The sequence below is a fragment of the Quercus suber genome, unplaced genomic scaffold, assembly GCF_002906115.3.
Source record: "Quercus suber isolate HL8 unplaced genomic scaffold, Cork oak 2.0 scaffold_217, whole genome shotgun sequence".
Lineage (NCBI taxonomy): Eukaryota > Viridiplantae > Streptophyta > Magnoliopsida > Fagales > Fagaceae > Quercus > Quercus suber.
The window spans coordinates 981,305-995,291 of record NW_027069675.1 but is presented as its reverse complement, the minus strand read 5'-3'; the positions used below and the strand labels follow the sequence as shown (position 1 = coordinate 995,291).

Sequence of the window (13,987 nt, the reverse complement as noted above, 5' to 3'; positions counted from 1 at the left end):
AAAAAAAAAAAACAAGAAAAAAAAAAAAAAAAAAAAAAAAAAAAAAAAATATAAAAAAAAAAAAAAAAAAAAAAAAAAAAAAAGCACTTACTATGGAGAATAAGTGCAAATATGTATGAAAATATACACAAAAACACTACGCTGTTAGTCACAGTGACGTGTACCTCTTCATTAGGATTAGGAAATTCAATCTTCCTGTCAATTCGCCCTGGCCTAAGGAGAGCTTGATCCAGAATATCAATCCGATTGGTAGCCATTAAAACCTGTCAAAGATCAAGATATTGTAGGTAGAGGTCACAATAAAGAAAGGTACCAAAAACTAAACAACCCAATCTGCATTCTGAAAACACACATGATACCTTTATTTTGTTTGATGCTTCAAATCCATCCAGCTGGTTGAGAAGCTCCAGCATAGTCCGCTGCACTTCACTGTCACCATTGCCACTACCAGATTCCATTCGAGCAGATCCAATACTGTCTATTTCATCCATAAATATGATTGATGGAGCATGTTCCCTGCCAAAGAAAAAGAGAGAAGTTGATATCCAAAATGCTTAGTTTAATAGAAGTGTAAAACCAGAAACATTAATGCATGAAAATCTCTCTTCTTTTTTGTATTCGGACTGCTGAATGATCACTGGTAACTCTACAACTGAAACATATCAGATACAGATGAATATATTTTGTACCACATCACAAATCCAGTGAAATTGCAAAGTGGTTCCTTTGTATATTCAAAGGTGCCACTTGGTGAGACATCTAGGCCAGATATATATATATATATAGACACAGAATTTTAATTTCATGGTATGAAAAGACTTCAATACTACTCAGCTGAGCATTAACACGGGAAAAAAAATTCTTTTTCCTTATCTATTTTTCCATAAACAAAGCAAAGCCTAATCAGTTACAAAGAAAGAATAAAAAGAAATACAACAAAAGGGGCACAGGGGAACATATGAAACATATATATAACACTATGAAGAAACTGAGCATGTGATTTATTAAGAAGATAAAAACAAACCTGGCCATGACAAAAAGTTCCCTAACCATTCTGGAACCTTCTCCAATATACTTCTGAACTAATTCTGAACCAGAAACCCTGATGAAAGTACAATCAGTATGATGAGCCACGGCCCTAGCCAACAGTGTTTTCCCTGTACCAGGTGGGCCATATAGCAGGACACCCTATCATGTAGAAAGAGAGAGAGTTGGTGAAAACCATAAGCTTCAATGTCTATTAAGTAAAGAAATAAACTGACACGATAATGTGGCAACACCATGTTACCTTTGGTTGAGCTATTCCAAGACTCTCAAATAACTCAGGATGTTTGATTGGAAGCTCAATGACCTGAAAAGATAATGACAAATCATGAATAACCGTTATATCAATCAAGCACCTCATACGCCTCCCTAATCAAGGAAGTAATAAGGAGACACAATAAGCATTGGAGTTTAAATGCAGAAAGTAAAAGGGTACACGAGGCAAACCTCCTTTATCTCTTTAATTTGCTGGTCAAGACCACCAATCATGTCATATGTGGAATCTGGAACCTTTTCAACTTTCATGAGGTTGACCAATGGATCAACTTTGCTTGGCAAGATTAAATGAAGCACATAACTGTCATTACGGAGAGCAACTCTTGTTGATGGAGTTATCTTGGTGATATCGATATTTTTATCAATGTCAACAACATATTTCCCTTCGGGATGAACCTGGGAAACAAGATGAAACATTAGATAAAAATGTATTCAAACTGTTATCAAACCATCTCTTATTAACAAAAAAGGCACTCCTTGTGCATGTAGTAGTCTATTTTTTTTTTTTTTTTTTTTTTTTTTTTTTGAAGTTTTTAGCTTCTTTTTTTTTTTTTTTTTCATATCACTAAAAATTAGATGATCAATAATAAATATGACAAAGTTTAGTTACAAAATTGATTGTAACTTAAGACTACAAATTTACTCAATATCTTTTTATTGGAAGTGAATTTTGATAAATCCACTATTAGATTACATCTTTTTCTTATTTTCTCTGTGTTTACAAAATTTATAGAAAATTAAAGATTAATAACTATGTTGTCAATAAATTGTTTAAATTACAAGTTTTTATAGTTTAAAATTATGCATAAAATATAAGCTTATAAATCATATAATAAATAATATCCAATTGATAGAAAATTTGACATGTATATTAAGAATAGTAATATTTATTTTATTAAGTAAGTTTGTAGTCTTAAGTTACAACTAATTTTATAACTAACTTTGTCCTAATAAAGAAAATGATCTTGTTTTTTTTTTAGTAATCCACCCACAAGAACTTGTACTTTTTTTTTCTTTTTTTATAAACACAAGAACTTGTATTTGTGGAGTGACTATCACACCAAATAAGTGCGATAGTAATAAAATGATTTAAATAAAACCTATATTGTGTATATTTCACCCTAAAACATCTTCTCCAAGGTTTTTGGGGTGATTGAAAATACTAATCAATGTTTCGTGACCATCCCCAATAGATCTATGTTTTGAGATCACCATTATCCCCAAATTGACCTTCAATTGACGACTACAATCATAAATAATGATTTGTGTTTTGCGATTACCACCACCCCATATCAACCTCCATTTTATGACCATCACATTGTCGGCGATCTTAGTTCCTTGATCCCTTTGGTTTCTTAAAGTTTGTTGAGATCTACAAAATTCTTTTAATGAATATTGAGCCCTATCCTTGATGGAATTTTTCGTAAAGCCAAACGCATGAAAAATGTTTTCCGAGTTGCAAACAAATAGCTAAAATTATTTTAGACTAAAAACATTTTCTAACATAGTTCAAATCCTCGTCTCTCACTCATTATAAAGAATAATTGTTATAATATTTAAATTGAAAGAAATACATGAAGAGTAAAATAAGATGGTCTCCCTTTATGAAGAGTTATCTAACTAAAAAAAATATTTTAAATACCTATACATATTTGAACAAAACACAAGTCAACAAAGACAAGAAAGAATAGGGAAGAAACAAGCATGTTTTAATTTCTTAGGGATATGTTAATGAGTATCCTTAAAGTATTAATTAATGGACCATTTAAAAAAACAATTAATATCACTTTCACAAGAAATATAAAAACCTATCAAAAAAGTTAACTGCTTTTTTATTTTCCCATAATAAGTTACTAAAAAATATTTCTTAAATCAATACTCTCAGGACATCTGTTAACTTTTTCCAATTTGTTAATAGTTATTCTCAATATTTTGATTTTATGCACCCATAAGTGTGCTCGTGAACATTGCAAGGAATATGAGAGAACATACGTTTCCTTGTGTACACTGCAAAGAATATGAGTAAAATGAAGTGAAACATGAAGTCTTGAAAAGAAACACGACGAAGTTGACATTTAATAGTAAAAAATTAGAAACTAATCATGATATAAAAAGTAAAATGTAATCCAAATCCATTGCTTAAGTAAACTTGATACTCCTTTCATCTCAATCTTTATATTTTTATTTTTATGCATCTCAAAATAGAGATATTCACTTTCTAAGGATGAAAGATCTTACTTTTTTTTTTATTACTATGTTATCCTCATTCCTCACCATAAACAAAATTATTATCATAATTTGAAGTTGTGCATGTGCTTGGCTGCTAGCTATACGTTTTCACCTTTTTATTAATTGGGAATGGGAAGTGCGTAAATTGGTATATTCCACACTGCAACGAAAGTTTTTTTTTTTTTTTTTTAAGGACCGCATTAAAAATATAATAAAGCAAAGTAACCCAAAAAAATAAAAATAAAGAGTTCGACAATTAGACTTATGCCTTGTAAATAGCATAAGACTGCTTATCTCAACCAAAAAAAGAAAAAAAGAAAAAAACATAAGACTATTAAAATAATAAGGTCAATGATATATTACTGAATCACACGTTTTAACTGCACATAAGAGACCAATTAACCTAGCTGATAATATGAAAAACAATGATAGTACAGCATCAATACAATTGTACAAGGAGTTATGTATGGGATCTTCCTATTGTCAAAATTGACTCCAATGCAGCTATCAATAAGGAAAAAGCTTGCATAGTGGTAGTGGGAAGGGATTACAAAGGAGAAGTCGTCTTTGTATTGACAGAGATTGCTCAAGACCAAGATCCCCTTAAAGCATAAACTAAAGCAGTCTATCTCAGAGTAAAGAACAGTAGCTATGGGGTTTAATTTTGTAATTTGTGAAGGACATGCATTGAATGTAATTCCACCACTGTAAGACTCCTCAACCTCTTGTCATTGGGCTATTAATTCCATCATTGATCAATTTTAAATTCCTTTATTGATTGGATTCTTATTCATTCCTATAAGAAAGGTTTCTCACAATTACGGGTACGTATCTAACTCACCAACTGACAAAATTGACCCACAATTTTTGTTGGATGGTAAATTGGGTTGGTTGGAATTTTGTTTTGAGTCACAGGTTGGGTCAAGTTTGGGTTGATAGTTTTTTTAATCCATTTGACCTAATCGGATCCACCATATATATAAGGTTTTTTTTTTTTTTTTTGTTATCCTTATTTTTATTTTTTAGTTTGATTGATTTTGGTTCCTAAGAATTATGTTTGATGAATTTGGAAATTTGGAATATAATTTAAGCATGTTATATGAATTGTAATAATTCATTGAAAAATGTGTTTAAATAATTTATGAAACCCCAATTTCTTACAAGACATAAAACATGTATTTACAACCCATCGATCCATCACAACTCAACATGGCCAATGTGGGTTGGCATGGGTCAAGTTGGTTTCTACACATTTGAAGGATTTGGTTAGGAATTTTTCAACTCTACAAGGTCGGGTTGGGTTGAAGAAACCCTCTAATCCAACCCGCGTGGACCCTTACTCACAATATCACAAAGTGGGCCCTTTTTTGTTTAACCATGAGGAAACATCTATTGATATATGTCTCCTCCATCCCTAAAATTTTCATGGGGGAAACCAAAAGCAAGATTGTTATTGTTCCGCCTTTTTGTAGTTTTTGTTTCATTTGGTCATGAAAACTATTATTAGGCCAAAAAAATAGTACAAAATGAATAATTGAATAGTATATAGAGTATATTGAGTGGCTTGTAAAAGTGGAGGGTTGAATATTCTAAGAGTCCCATTAAGGATCAATATGTATCACCAAAAAAAAAAAAAAAAAAACTAGTTTAAGTTTTGATAAGAAAATCAATAAAATGCACTGGAGAAAGTGATTTGGTGAAGAAGTTAGCAAGTTAATCATGATGAGACGCAATACAATGAAATTGTATATAGCCCTAAAGGAGATGGTGACAAATCAAGTAACAATTGATCTCAATGAGTTTTAGTCATTTTCATGGAAGACAAAAGTATAGGTAGGCAATATAAATATTACAATATACAAGAGTATTAGAAGAAAAGACAAAAGAAACACTCATATCCTTCTCCAACTTTCGTAACTAAAGGAGGTCAAAAGTGGCGTCTATTATGACACGATACTATGCTTTTGTGCTAGATTAAGCAACAATAATTTAGAGGAAGGCTACAAAATAAACGTAAGAGTATAAGGGGAAATTCATCCAAGACTAAGGCCGACCCAAGATAGTCACGATTGCACTACTTGTGGTCAAGCTACCTCGTCCCATCAAATTGTCTCAACAAGAGATTGTCCCATCAGCCAAAAGTAGCCTTGTAGAGCAATAATGCCCCCTACCATGCCACACTTGCTGTAAAGAGTATACATACCCTTCCCCGCCTTTGTTGGATAGAGGTAAGCCATAACTCAAGATCTTCACTTCAACCTTTGGCTTTCCAAAATTAGTAGTTGACTTGAGTTTTGGAGTGCTCATTGATGCTCAAAGCGACATATTTCCCCTTTTGTGTAGAGGACCCTAACTACGCTAGGCTTTAGCAGAACTTCTCTCCCTTCAAACCATATCCATTGAACTCCTAAGCTTGGCCATTGGTTGCCCAAGCCAAAGAGCCCTAGTACCGGACCATTTCTCATGCAAGTCTTGTATCGAGGATTAGGGGTGTGGTTCATAAATAAAGAAATTTATTGTAATGAGTTAATTAATCAACCCACAACAAATTTATTTCTTATTGTGCCAAGATATAAGTGAATCATCAAGCAAAAAGGGGTTATGAGGAGGAGTAACTATAAAATTATTTTTTATTTCTTATTGAGCCAAGAGATGAGTGAATCATCAAGCATAATAGAGTTAGGATGGAGAGTTATCCTATCATCTTGGCCACACGAGATCTCACTTTCTCATAGCATAACATATGTTCTGTCATTTAGGGTACGTTTGGTACACTGTAATAGCTCTTGTAATGGAATAGTTATTCATGTGTAATATCAATTCGGTTATTTGATTGCATATTTATTACATGAATTAGTTATTACATTGGAATAACTATTCTTTAAATTGAAGTAATAATTATTTTTTAGTGTATATAATAGGTTTTAAAATTAATATATTTTCAAAAATATAAAGTTTACTTATACATCATCTTTTACAAGTTTTTTATATGTAATAACCAAACTTATAAATAGTAATAGTTATTTCATTACAATTTCTTATATTTTCAGTAATAAAAATTACTATTCTTAATGTGATCTATATTTAATGTATCAAACATACGTTAAGATAATATTCAAGTATTGCTGTATTGGATAACTAACAACACCAACAAAGTAAAAGGGTTAAATGGCAAGTAGGTTGCGCTATCTTTTTTCTAGGTCCCATTCTACTTTGCGTTCGACTAGTCAGGTCGGATTTTATGGATATATGCCACTTTATTCTTTTCAAAATTAACGTGTTTTTGAACATATATATGTTTTCAAAAGATTCAGATCAGCTTAGTAACCTAGTACTATGGTACTAGTACCGCACCGCATGTACGATAACAAAATCCTTGAAAAGCAGTAAAAAAAAATCAAATCAAATTTCCCAAGAAAAAAAAAAAAGAAAAAGGAAAAACCTGAAATATATAAATATTAAAAAAAAAAAAAAAAGTAAGTAGTAAAAGTCAGCAGGCTATATAAGAGCAGATCCACTTCTATTTCTCCTTTGCGCTTAGCCCTTCTTACACTTTGCTCTGTTCTCTAACAAATACTATTTTATATATTAGAATTTTTCAATTTTTGTTTCTTTCTTTCTTAACTTTTCATATTCCAAATTTCTATTTTACTTGTAATCATATATCAGAGCCATTGTTTGAGGGTTAGGAGGTGTGGATTGATTCCCACCTGTGTTCAAAATACCGCCATTTCTCTCTCGCACCAATTTCCTGTAGATTTTTTAGGGTTAGGGTTTCCAATTTTTTTTTTTAAATTTATATTACAGATAACACAAAAACCCGAAAATTAAAAAGAAAAAAAAAAAAACTGTTAGTAATTAGGTTTTGTTGGTATTGTTGTTATCGTAAGTGATGGAAAAGAAAAGGGTGGCTGTTCCGCTGGTTTGCCATGGCCATTCTCGGCCGGTAGTGGATCTGTTTTACAGTCCAGTTACTCCAGATGGGTTTTTCCTCATCAGTGCAAGCAAGGGTATGCATTTTATTTATTTATTTTATTTTTTCTGATTTCTCTTATCTTAATGTTGAGTTTTGATGAGGTAGATAGAAACTTGTGATGTTTGTTTAGTAGTGTTATTTGGTCATGTTAAATTGGATAATGAATTAATGGGTTATCGTGGATTAGGATAGCAAATTGCGGTGTTATTGCCCGGGTTGTGCCTAATTTTGCTAGTTAGGCAATGAGATATTGGTTTATTGAATTAGTAGCTGTTAAGTAATTCAGTTGTGTAGATGGATACTTGTGTCAACTGTGGTTTTGTGAACAATTTTAAAGTTGTTTATATGTGTTGTTGTTATTGTCTTGAGAGGAAGAGCGATTTGACTCAAGTCGAGGGATTGCACATAGGTAGAGAATGACCTAAAATAACATTAGTCGAGGTAGTAGAAAAAAAGTAAGTGTTAATTAAGAAGGTGATAGAAAGTATGATTTTGGATACAATAGAATGCTGGAGAAGAATACATGTGAATGACTTTGATTAGTCTGTTGGGGATCTATAGCCAATTTCATAGTTTTGGTTCTAAGGCTTTGTTGTTGTTGGATATGCATTTTTATTGTATAAAGTGTTACATAAGGGAGTTTTTTTTTTTTTAAATTTTTTTATATTGTTATATTAATGGATTAACACTGATTGTAATCATGGGACATGAAATTGCGGCCCTAGTGCGCGTATAAATATACATGAATGTTTCTTGCAGAGTTTATTTAATGTAATGGAGGTGATGGTCTGAGTTTTACTTGTGTGGTTTTCAGATTCTAATCCAATGCTCAGAAATGGAGAGACAGGAGATTGGATTGGGACATTTGAAGGACATAAGGGTGCGGTGTGGAGTTGCTGCTTGGATACTAATGCTTTACGTGCTGCTACTGGTTCTGCAGACTTTACCGCGTATGTGATTTTTTTTCCCTTGTTTATGTTTAATTGATCTTTTAATGCATTTGATAAATGCTTTAAACTTTGTGTGGCTTTAAAATCATTTTGAAAATTATGTTTGGAAGAGAAATTTATTTGAAACATTGGAATTGCCAATACCTATGAAGCTCACTGGCATTGTTTGGTCTCCTTTATGAGGAGAATTAGGGTCCGAATCCCCCCTACCCCACTTGTTGTGATAATTGAATTATCAAAAAATAAAAAACCATTGGAACTTTTTTTATGTTCAACTTACCCAGGAGACTTTTTCAAATTATTTATTGCTGTGCAATATTAGCGTTTTCTGTGTGATTTTGTTGAGACTTAGGTATCTTTTTGGTATTGGCATTGTCTGTACAGCATTTTAAAAGATATTCTCCTTATTTTCCACTGTATTCTAGACATATTGACCATGGATTTCTAGTCTTTATTTACTTATCTAATAGCTGGAAGATTGGCAAGTCTGCTGTTGTACTTGATGGGTTATTTTACATCTTATCAGCAGAAAACACAGAGTTACTGTTAGTTGAGTGTTTTGGTTTCGTTTTTAATAATTTATCCCCCCAAAAATAATAAATGAGTGGGGTTATAGTTTAAGTAGTTGTATTCAGCATTAATAGTTCCATAATCTAAGAAAGACTGAAATGAATGCCACATCTCATTAAGTTGTGTGTATTGATTACTCATGAAAAAAAGTATTGTGTGTTGATTAAAAGTTATTAAATTATGTGCCTTGATTTTGTGTGCAGGNGAGTTTGCACTCTTTTGAACACAAGCACATTGTTCGAGCCTGCGCTTTTTCTGAGGTAGATTTGAGGGTTTATATATATATATATATATATATTTTTTTTTTTTGTGGTTCATTATCATTATTACTCCTTTTTTTTTTTGGGGGGGGGGGGTTTATTTCAAATAGGTCCAATTGTCCTAGTGCTTATGAGGGAAAATTTAGGTACAATTTCTTAGGTGCATTACATAAGGTTCCCCATGTAATTCAAACACATGGATGCATTGACCCAATGAAGTATAAATAGTGTTATCTTTTCCAAGGATAATTAAATTCAATACAATTATGTGTTTGAATTTAATCGGGGAACCTAATTTATTGCATCTAAGGATCTGTATCTAAATTTTACCTGTATTTATGTACATAAGTATATGAGTGATTCCATCAGTATTTCAGATTTCACACACACACATGCATCCATGCACATAGATGGACAGAGCAGAGGAAAATATGGGAGGTGGATTAAGGAAACTTAATATTAGTGTATAGTGATTTGTTTAGAGCAAATCAGTTAAAAATACTGAGTAATTTCCATTTCTTGGGGCCTTATCTTTCCCATATTTTTTAGGGTTCAAGCTACATTGACCACTCAATGGATTCAAGAAAATAATTTCTGGCAATGTTAATTCTGTCACGAACCCCAATTATTGTACATTTGAAAATAGTTACCAAATGGTTATCTCTCTCCAGGGAGTTACCTTTAATTGGATTTTGGTTGTTATTCCTTCTATTTTTTTTGGTGGACGTGATATTAGGGAGCTGCTTTAGTACTTTTCTGCAAGTACGGTGCGAGTTCTATGTGCTAACTTGTTGCGATCAACACTGCCTTTTGGACTTTTTACCGTACACATCGGTTTTAATTTTAGGGAAAATACACAAAACCCCATCAGTGAGCAAATTGCTCATTATCTTCAGTTTTAGCTGGCATCTATTTTATTTTTATGGTTGGATCCATTTACACTATAGCTATTGTCATTCTGGTGGAATCATTCATTGTTGCTCATTTTTATGTTGTCTGTTGTTGAAATGGGGAATAGTTGTTTGTGGACATTTAAAATTTGGGTTTGCCTTTTTCTTCCCAACAATGTGTTTCTGCATATCTCACTCTATTTTTCAATCTGAGAACAGGACACACACCTTTTACTCACTGGGGGAATAGAGAAAATCCTTCGTATATATGATATAAATCGTCCAGATGCACCTCCAAGAGAAGTCGATAAGTCTCCTGGTTCAGTCAGAACTGTTGCATGGCTTCATAGTGATCAGACAATTTTAAGTTCTTGTACTGATATCGGGGGTGTAAGGTATAAACATGCACTGTTGAAGCCACTTTTGATTGAGTTTTACTTGTTGAAGCTTATGTTTTTTTGCCTAAATTTTACCTAAGTTTCTAGTAAATTTACAACAGATTATGGGATGTAAGAAGTGGTAAAATAGTCCAAACACTTGAGACCAAGTCATCTGTGACCAGTGCTGAAGTGAGTCAAGATGGTCGCTATATCACGACTGCTGATGGTTCTACTGTAAAGTTCTGGGATGCAAACTAGTGAGTTTCAAGCCAGGTTTAGTCTGTTTCTTGTGCTATAATTGCAGCTCTCATGGCTTATGATCTTTTATTTGTTTTCAAGCTTTGGGTTAGTGAAGAGCTACAACATGCCGTGCACAGTAGAATCAGCTTCATTGGAACCAAAGTATGGGAATAAGTTTATTGCTGGAGGAGAAGATATGTGGATTCGTGTATTTGATTTTCATACTGGTGATGAGATTGGTATGTGTTCCAACTTAAATTGGATCTGCTTAAAAAAATCCTAGTGTTACGCGATTTCATTGTATAGATTTTTTTTCTTACTTTTTTTTGGGTTTATTGATTTTCCATGTGGTTATTTATTTGATAGTCTGAGTTGTAATATGTTTCGATTTAAACTGCATGTAGGGTTAGATTGGATGGCCTGTCTGAGGATGTAAAGATCTTTTAATCTTTTGCTGAGTTTCTTATATGTATGCTGTAATGATTTATTTTTATTTGGATGCAGCATGCAATAAGGGTCACCATGGTCCTGTACATTGTGTGCGTTTCTCACCAGGAGGAGAGTCATATGCCTCTGGATCTGAGGATGGAACCATCAGAATATGGCAGACAGGCCCTTTGACTCATGATGACACTGAGACACTCACAGCAAATGGATCGACTGGAAAGGTGAAGGTAACTGCAGAAGAGGTTTCGCGCAAGATTGAAGGATTCCACATTGCAGATGAGGGAAAGTCCATAGAGAAGGAAGAGGCAGTGAATGAGTGACACGGCCAAGTACTTTATTTGCCTATTTGTGGCATATTGCTATGCTATCCTTGATAGTATCTCATCTTACAGATATTGACTGAAGTTTCTGAATTGATTTTTTTTTTTTTTTTACAATTTTTCAGTTAATGCTGCATTACATAGAGATATGGATCAGACCAGATGAACAGCTTTCTTGCCAGATCTGCACTCTTTTGTTTTTTGTGTTATGGTAGTATGTATAATGGAAGACTGCTGATCAGGTGGTGTTGAGCCCTATCTCCATCCGGACAGCCTTATTCTGGAAATCTTTTGACATCAATAGAAAACAGACAGTGATAAAAGTAAAGGATTGTGGCCTGTGATTTATTTTAGTTTTCCAATCTCTGTTTCATTAACCAGATCCTGGTTAATGCATCACCAAGTCTGCTAGATTGATTGGGCACATATGCTAGCACTGCTTTTGATATGGCTATTGGTTTTGAAAATTAACAGCCAATCCCTTGCTTCTGGATATTTTTTATTCTACTGCAAAAGCTGATGCAAGATTTAATGACTAGACCCAGTCATGTGAGTCTCATGCATTTTTGTTCTAATTTTGAATGTGTAAATGCTTATGCTGCCAGCCATAGGGTTGAATTTATATTTTTATATGATCAAATAGCTGAAGATTCAGCAAAAAAAGAATCCTTCTCTGATGGTAAACGATGGGGGACCAGTCAAATCAATGAATGAAAACTCACTATTATTATTATTATTATTATAGATGGGCTAAAGATGAAAAATATTAGTCCACAGGCATGATTTTGTTCAATAATGGCTCCAAGAGTGATATTTCAACTTCTTGCATTCTTGCATAATAATAGGCTTCACTAGTTACATTTATGTTAAAATTACAATTGATCCTTAAATTTTAACTCGAGTAATTTAATATCTAAAATATGATTTTAATATTCAAAATATAAGAGGTATTCACAGTAACCTCTACACCATTTTAGCTTATTTGACATCATCTTGGAGCATTTTCAGCAGCTTTTTTAAATTTTTGTACTGTTTGGAGAATGAACAGTGATGTTAAGTTTTTACTTAACCACTTTTTCAAATACACTTCTAACAGATTCTCTATCACATTCTCTATTTCATTTAAATATTATTTCTTTATTTATTGTTTATTCTTTTTTTAATCATCATTTATTCTTTTTTTAACAATTATATTTTTCAATGAGAAGTATTATGTTCACAATATTTTATGCAATATTTTTACAACAAAATTTTTGTGGAAAGTTATTACCAGTTTTAATTTGAACTCACCACTGAAATTATTTTTTTACTTGCCAATATTAACTAATAACAATCTGTTACTTAAAATTTATTGTGAAAATATTGTAAAAATATTGTGGTAGTATTTTTCAATTTGGATTTTTTATTTTTTATATTATTTTTCTTCTCTTCATTTCATTTTCATCTACGTTTCATTTCTTTTTTTTCTTTTTCTTGTTTTTCTCCTCCACACAAGTGTCCAAGCCCCTTCTTTTTATTTTCTTTTTCACCTCACAAAAACATTCCAGCGCTTCACATTAGAGAAAAGAGAGAGAGAGGAGAGATCGGCTTGGGTCTCCACCGCATGCATCTCCACTGTCGCTCTAGCTTGCGCTCGTCGTCCTCCCTACCATCAGGCTGGGTCAAATCGACTTGCTCTTTTTTTTTTTCTTCATATTTTCTTGTTCTGATTCAACTTTATTTTAAGAATTGGATTTTGTTTTGTGTTTTGTTTTTTTTTTTTTTTTTTTTTTTTTTTTTTTTTTTTTTCATTCATTTGGTTTATGAGAAAAAAAGAAGCAACGGCAATGGAGAGAATGAGAGAATGAGAGAGAGAAAAAAAAAAAAAAGCAACGGAGAGAATGAGAGAAAAAAAGAAATTCGGATGAGAGAGAAAGAATTGATATAATATTTTAATCTAAGAAATTCAATTGCTAATGTAAAGTAGTCCATCAGACTTGATGGGCTACTATTCATAAGCTAAAAAAATTTTCGGTATAAAGAATCTACTGGAGTCTGTTTTTATGGTCTCGTTTTCTATTATAGCTAATATTTTGCCTACATACACTGTTTGAGATGCTTTTATGTAGTAGTATGCATGTAGTGTTTGGAGATAAGATAGAGTTTTGGAGGTAAAAGAGTTTTAGATTTGCCGGGACTATTTAAAAAAAAAAAATTCATATTATCTATTCTATTTAAATACTATTTTTTTCTCTCTCCAACAATAAATAAATATTTAAAAAGTATTCCTTAAAAAAGAAAATTAAAAAAAGGTATTAATGGATATGACATTAATTAGAAAATTTTTTTTTAGTAAAAAAATATAAGAAAGAAATTTTTATTCAAAAAACTTATTTAAAAAAAATAAAACAAACCATAAAAAAAAA

General features: G+C 32.1%; 2 protein-coding genes across 2 annotated transcripts in view; one reads left to right on the top strand and one right to left on the bottom strand.

Moving 5' to 3' along the window:
• The window catches only part of LOC111987825 (26S proteasome regulatory subunit 8 homolog A), a 6,759-nt gene extending 5,003 nt beyond the window's left edge, over window positions 1-1,756 (bottom strand). Inside the window, exons 1-5 of the mRNA XM_065779784.1 lie at window positions 1,492-1,756; window positions 1,289-1,351; window positions 1,025-1,188; window positions 360-516; window positions 165-263 (exon numbers count right to left, since the gene is read on the bottom strand). Coding sequence (XP_065635856.1) covers window positions 165-263; window positions 360-516; window positions 1,025-1,188; window positions 1,289-1,351; window positions 1,492-1,737 — 729 coding nt within the window. The 5' untranslated portion in view covers window positions 1,738-1,756. The remainder of the gene's footprint in view (window positions 1-164; window positions 264-359; window positions 517-1,024; window positions 1,189-1,288; window positions 1,352-1,491) is intronic.
• Window positions 1,757-7,065: 5,309 nt separating this feature from the next.
• LOC111987820 (uncharacterized) lies at window positions 7,066-12,157 on the top strand. Its single transcript, XM_065779783.1, has 8 exons — window positions 7,066-7,559; window positions 8,340-8,496; window positions 9,254-9,305; window positions 10,415-10,590; window positions 10,695-10,832; window positions 10,915-11,054; window positions 11,320-11,591; window positions 11,708-12,157. Exons 1-7 carry the CDS (start codon window positions 7,442-7,444, stop codon window positions 11,580-11,582), a joined length of 1,044 nt encoding a protein of 347 aa, XP_065635855.1. The 5' UTR covers window positions 7,066-7,441; the 3' UTR covers window positions 11,583-11,591; window positions 11,708-12,157.
• Window positions 12,158-13,987: the final 1,830 nt, after the last annotated feature.

Coding starts and splice junctions, on each gene's coding strand:
- LOC111987820 (XM_065779783.1), top strand. CDS start 7,442: ATGGAAAAGAAAAGGGTGGCTGTTCCGCTGGTTTGCCATGGCCATTCT. Junction 10,833..10,914: donor AAGTTCTGGGATGCAAACTA/GTGAGTTTCAAG, acceptor TTTGTTTTCAAG/CTTTGGGTTAGTGAAGAGCT. Junction 11,055..11,319: donor TCATACTGGTGATGAGATTG/GTATGTGTTCCA, acceptor ATTTGGATGCAG/CATGCAATAAGGGTCACCAT.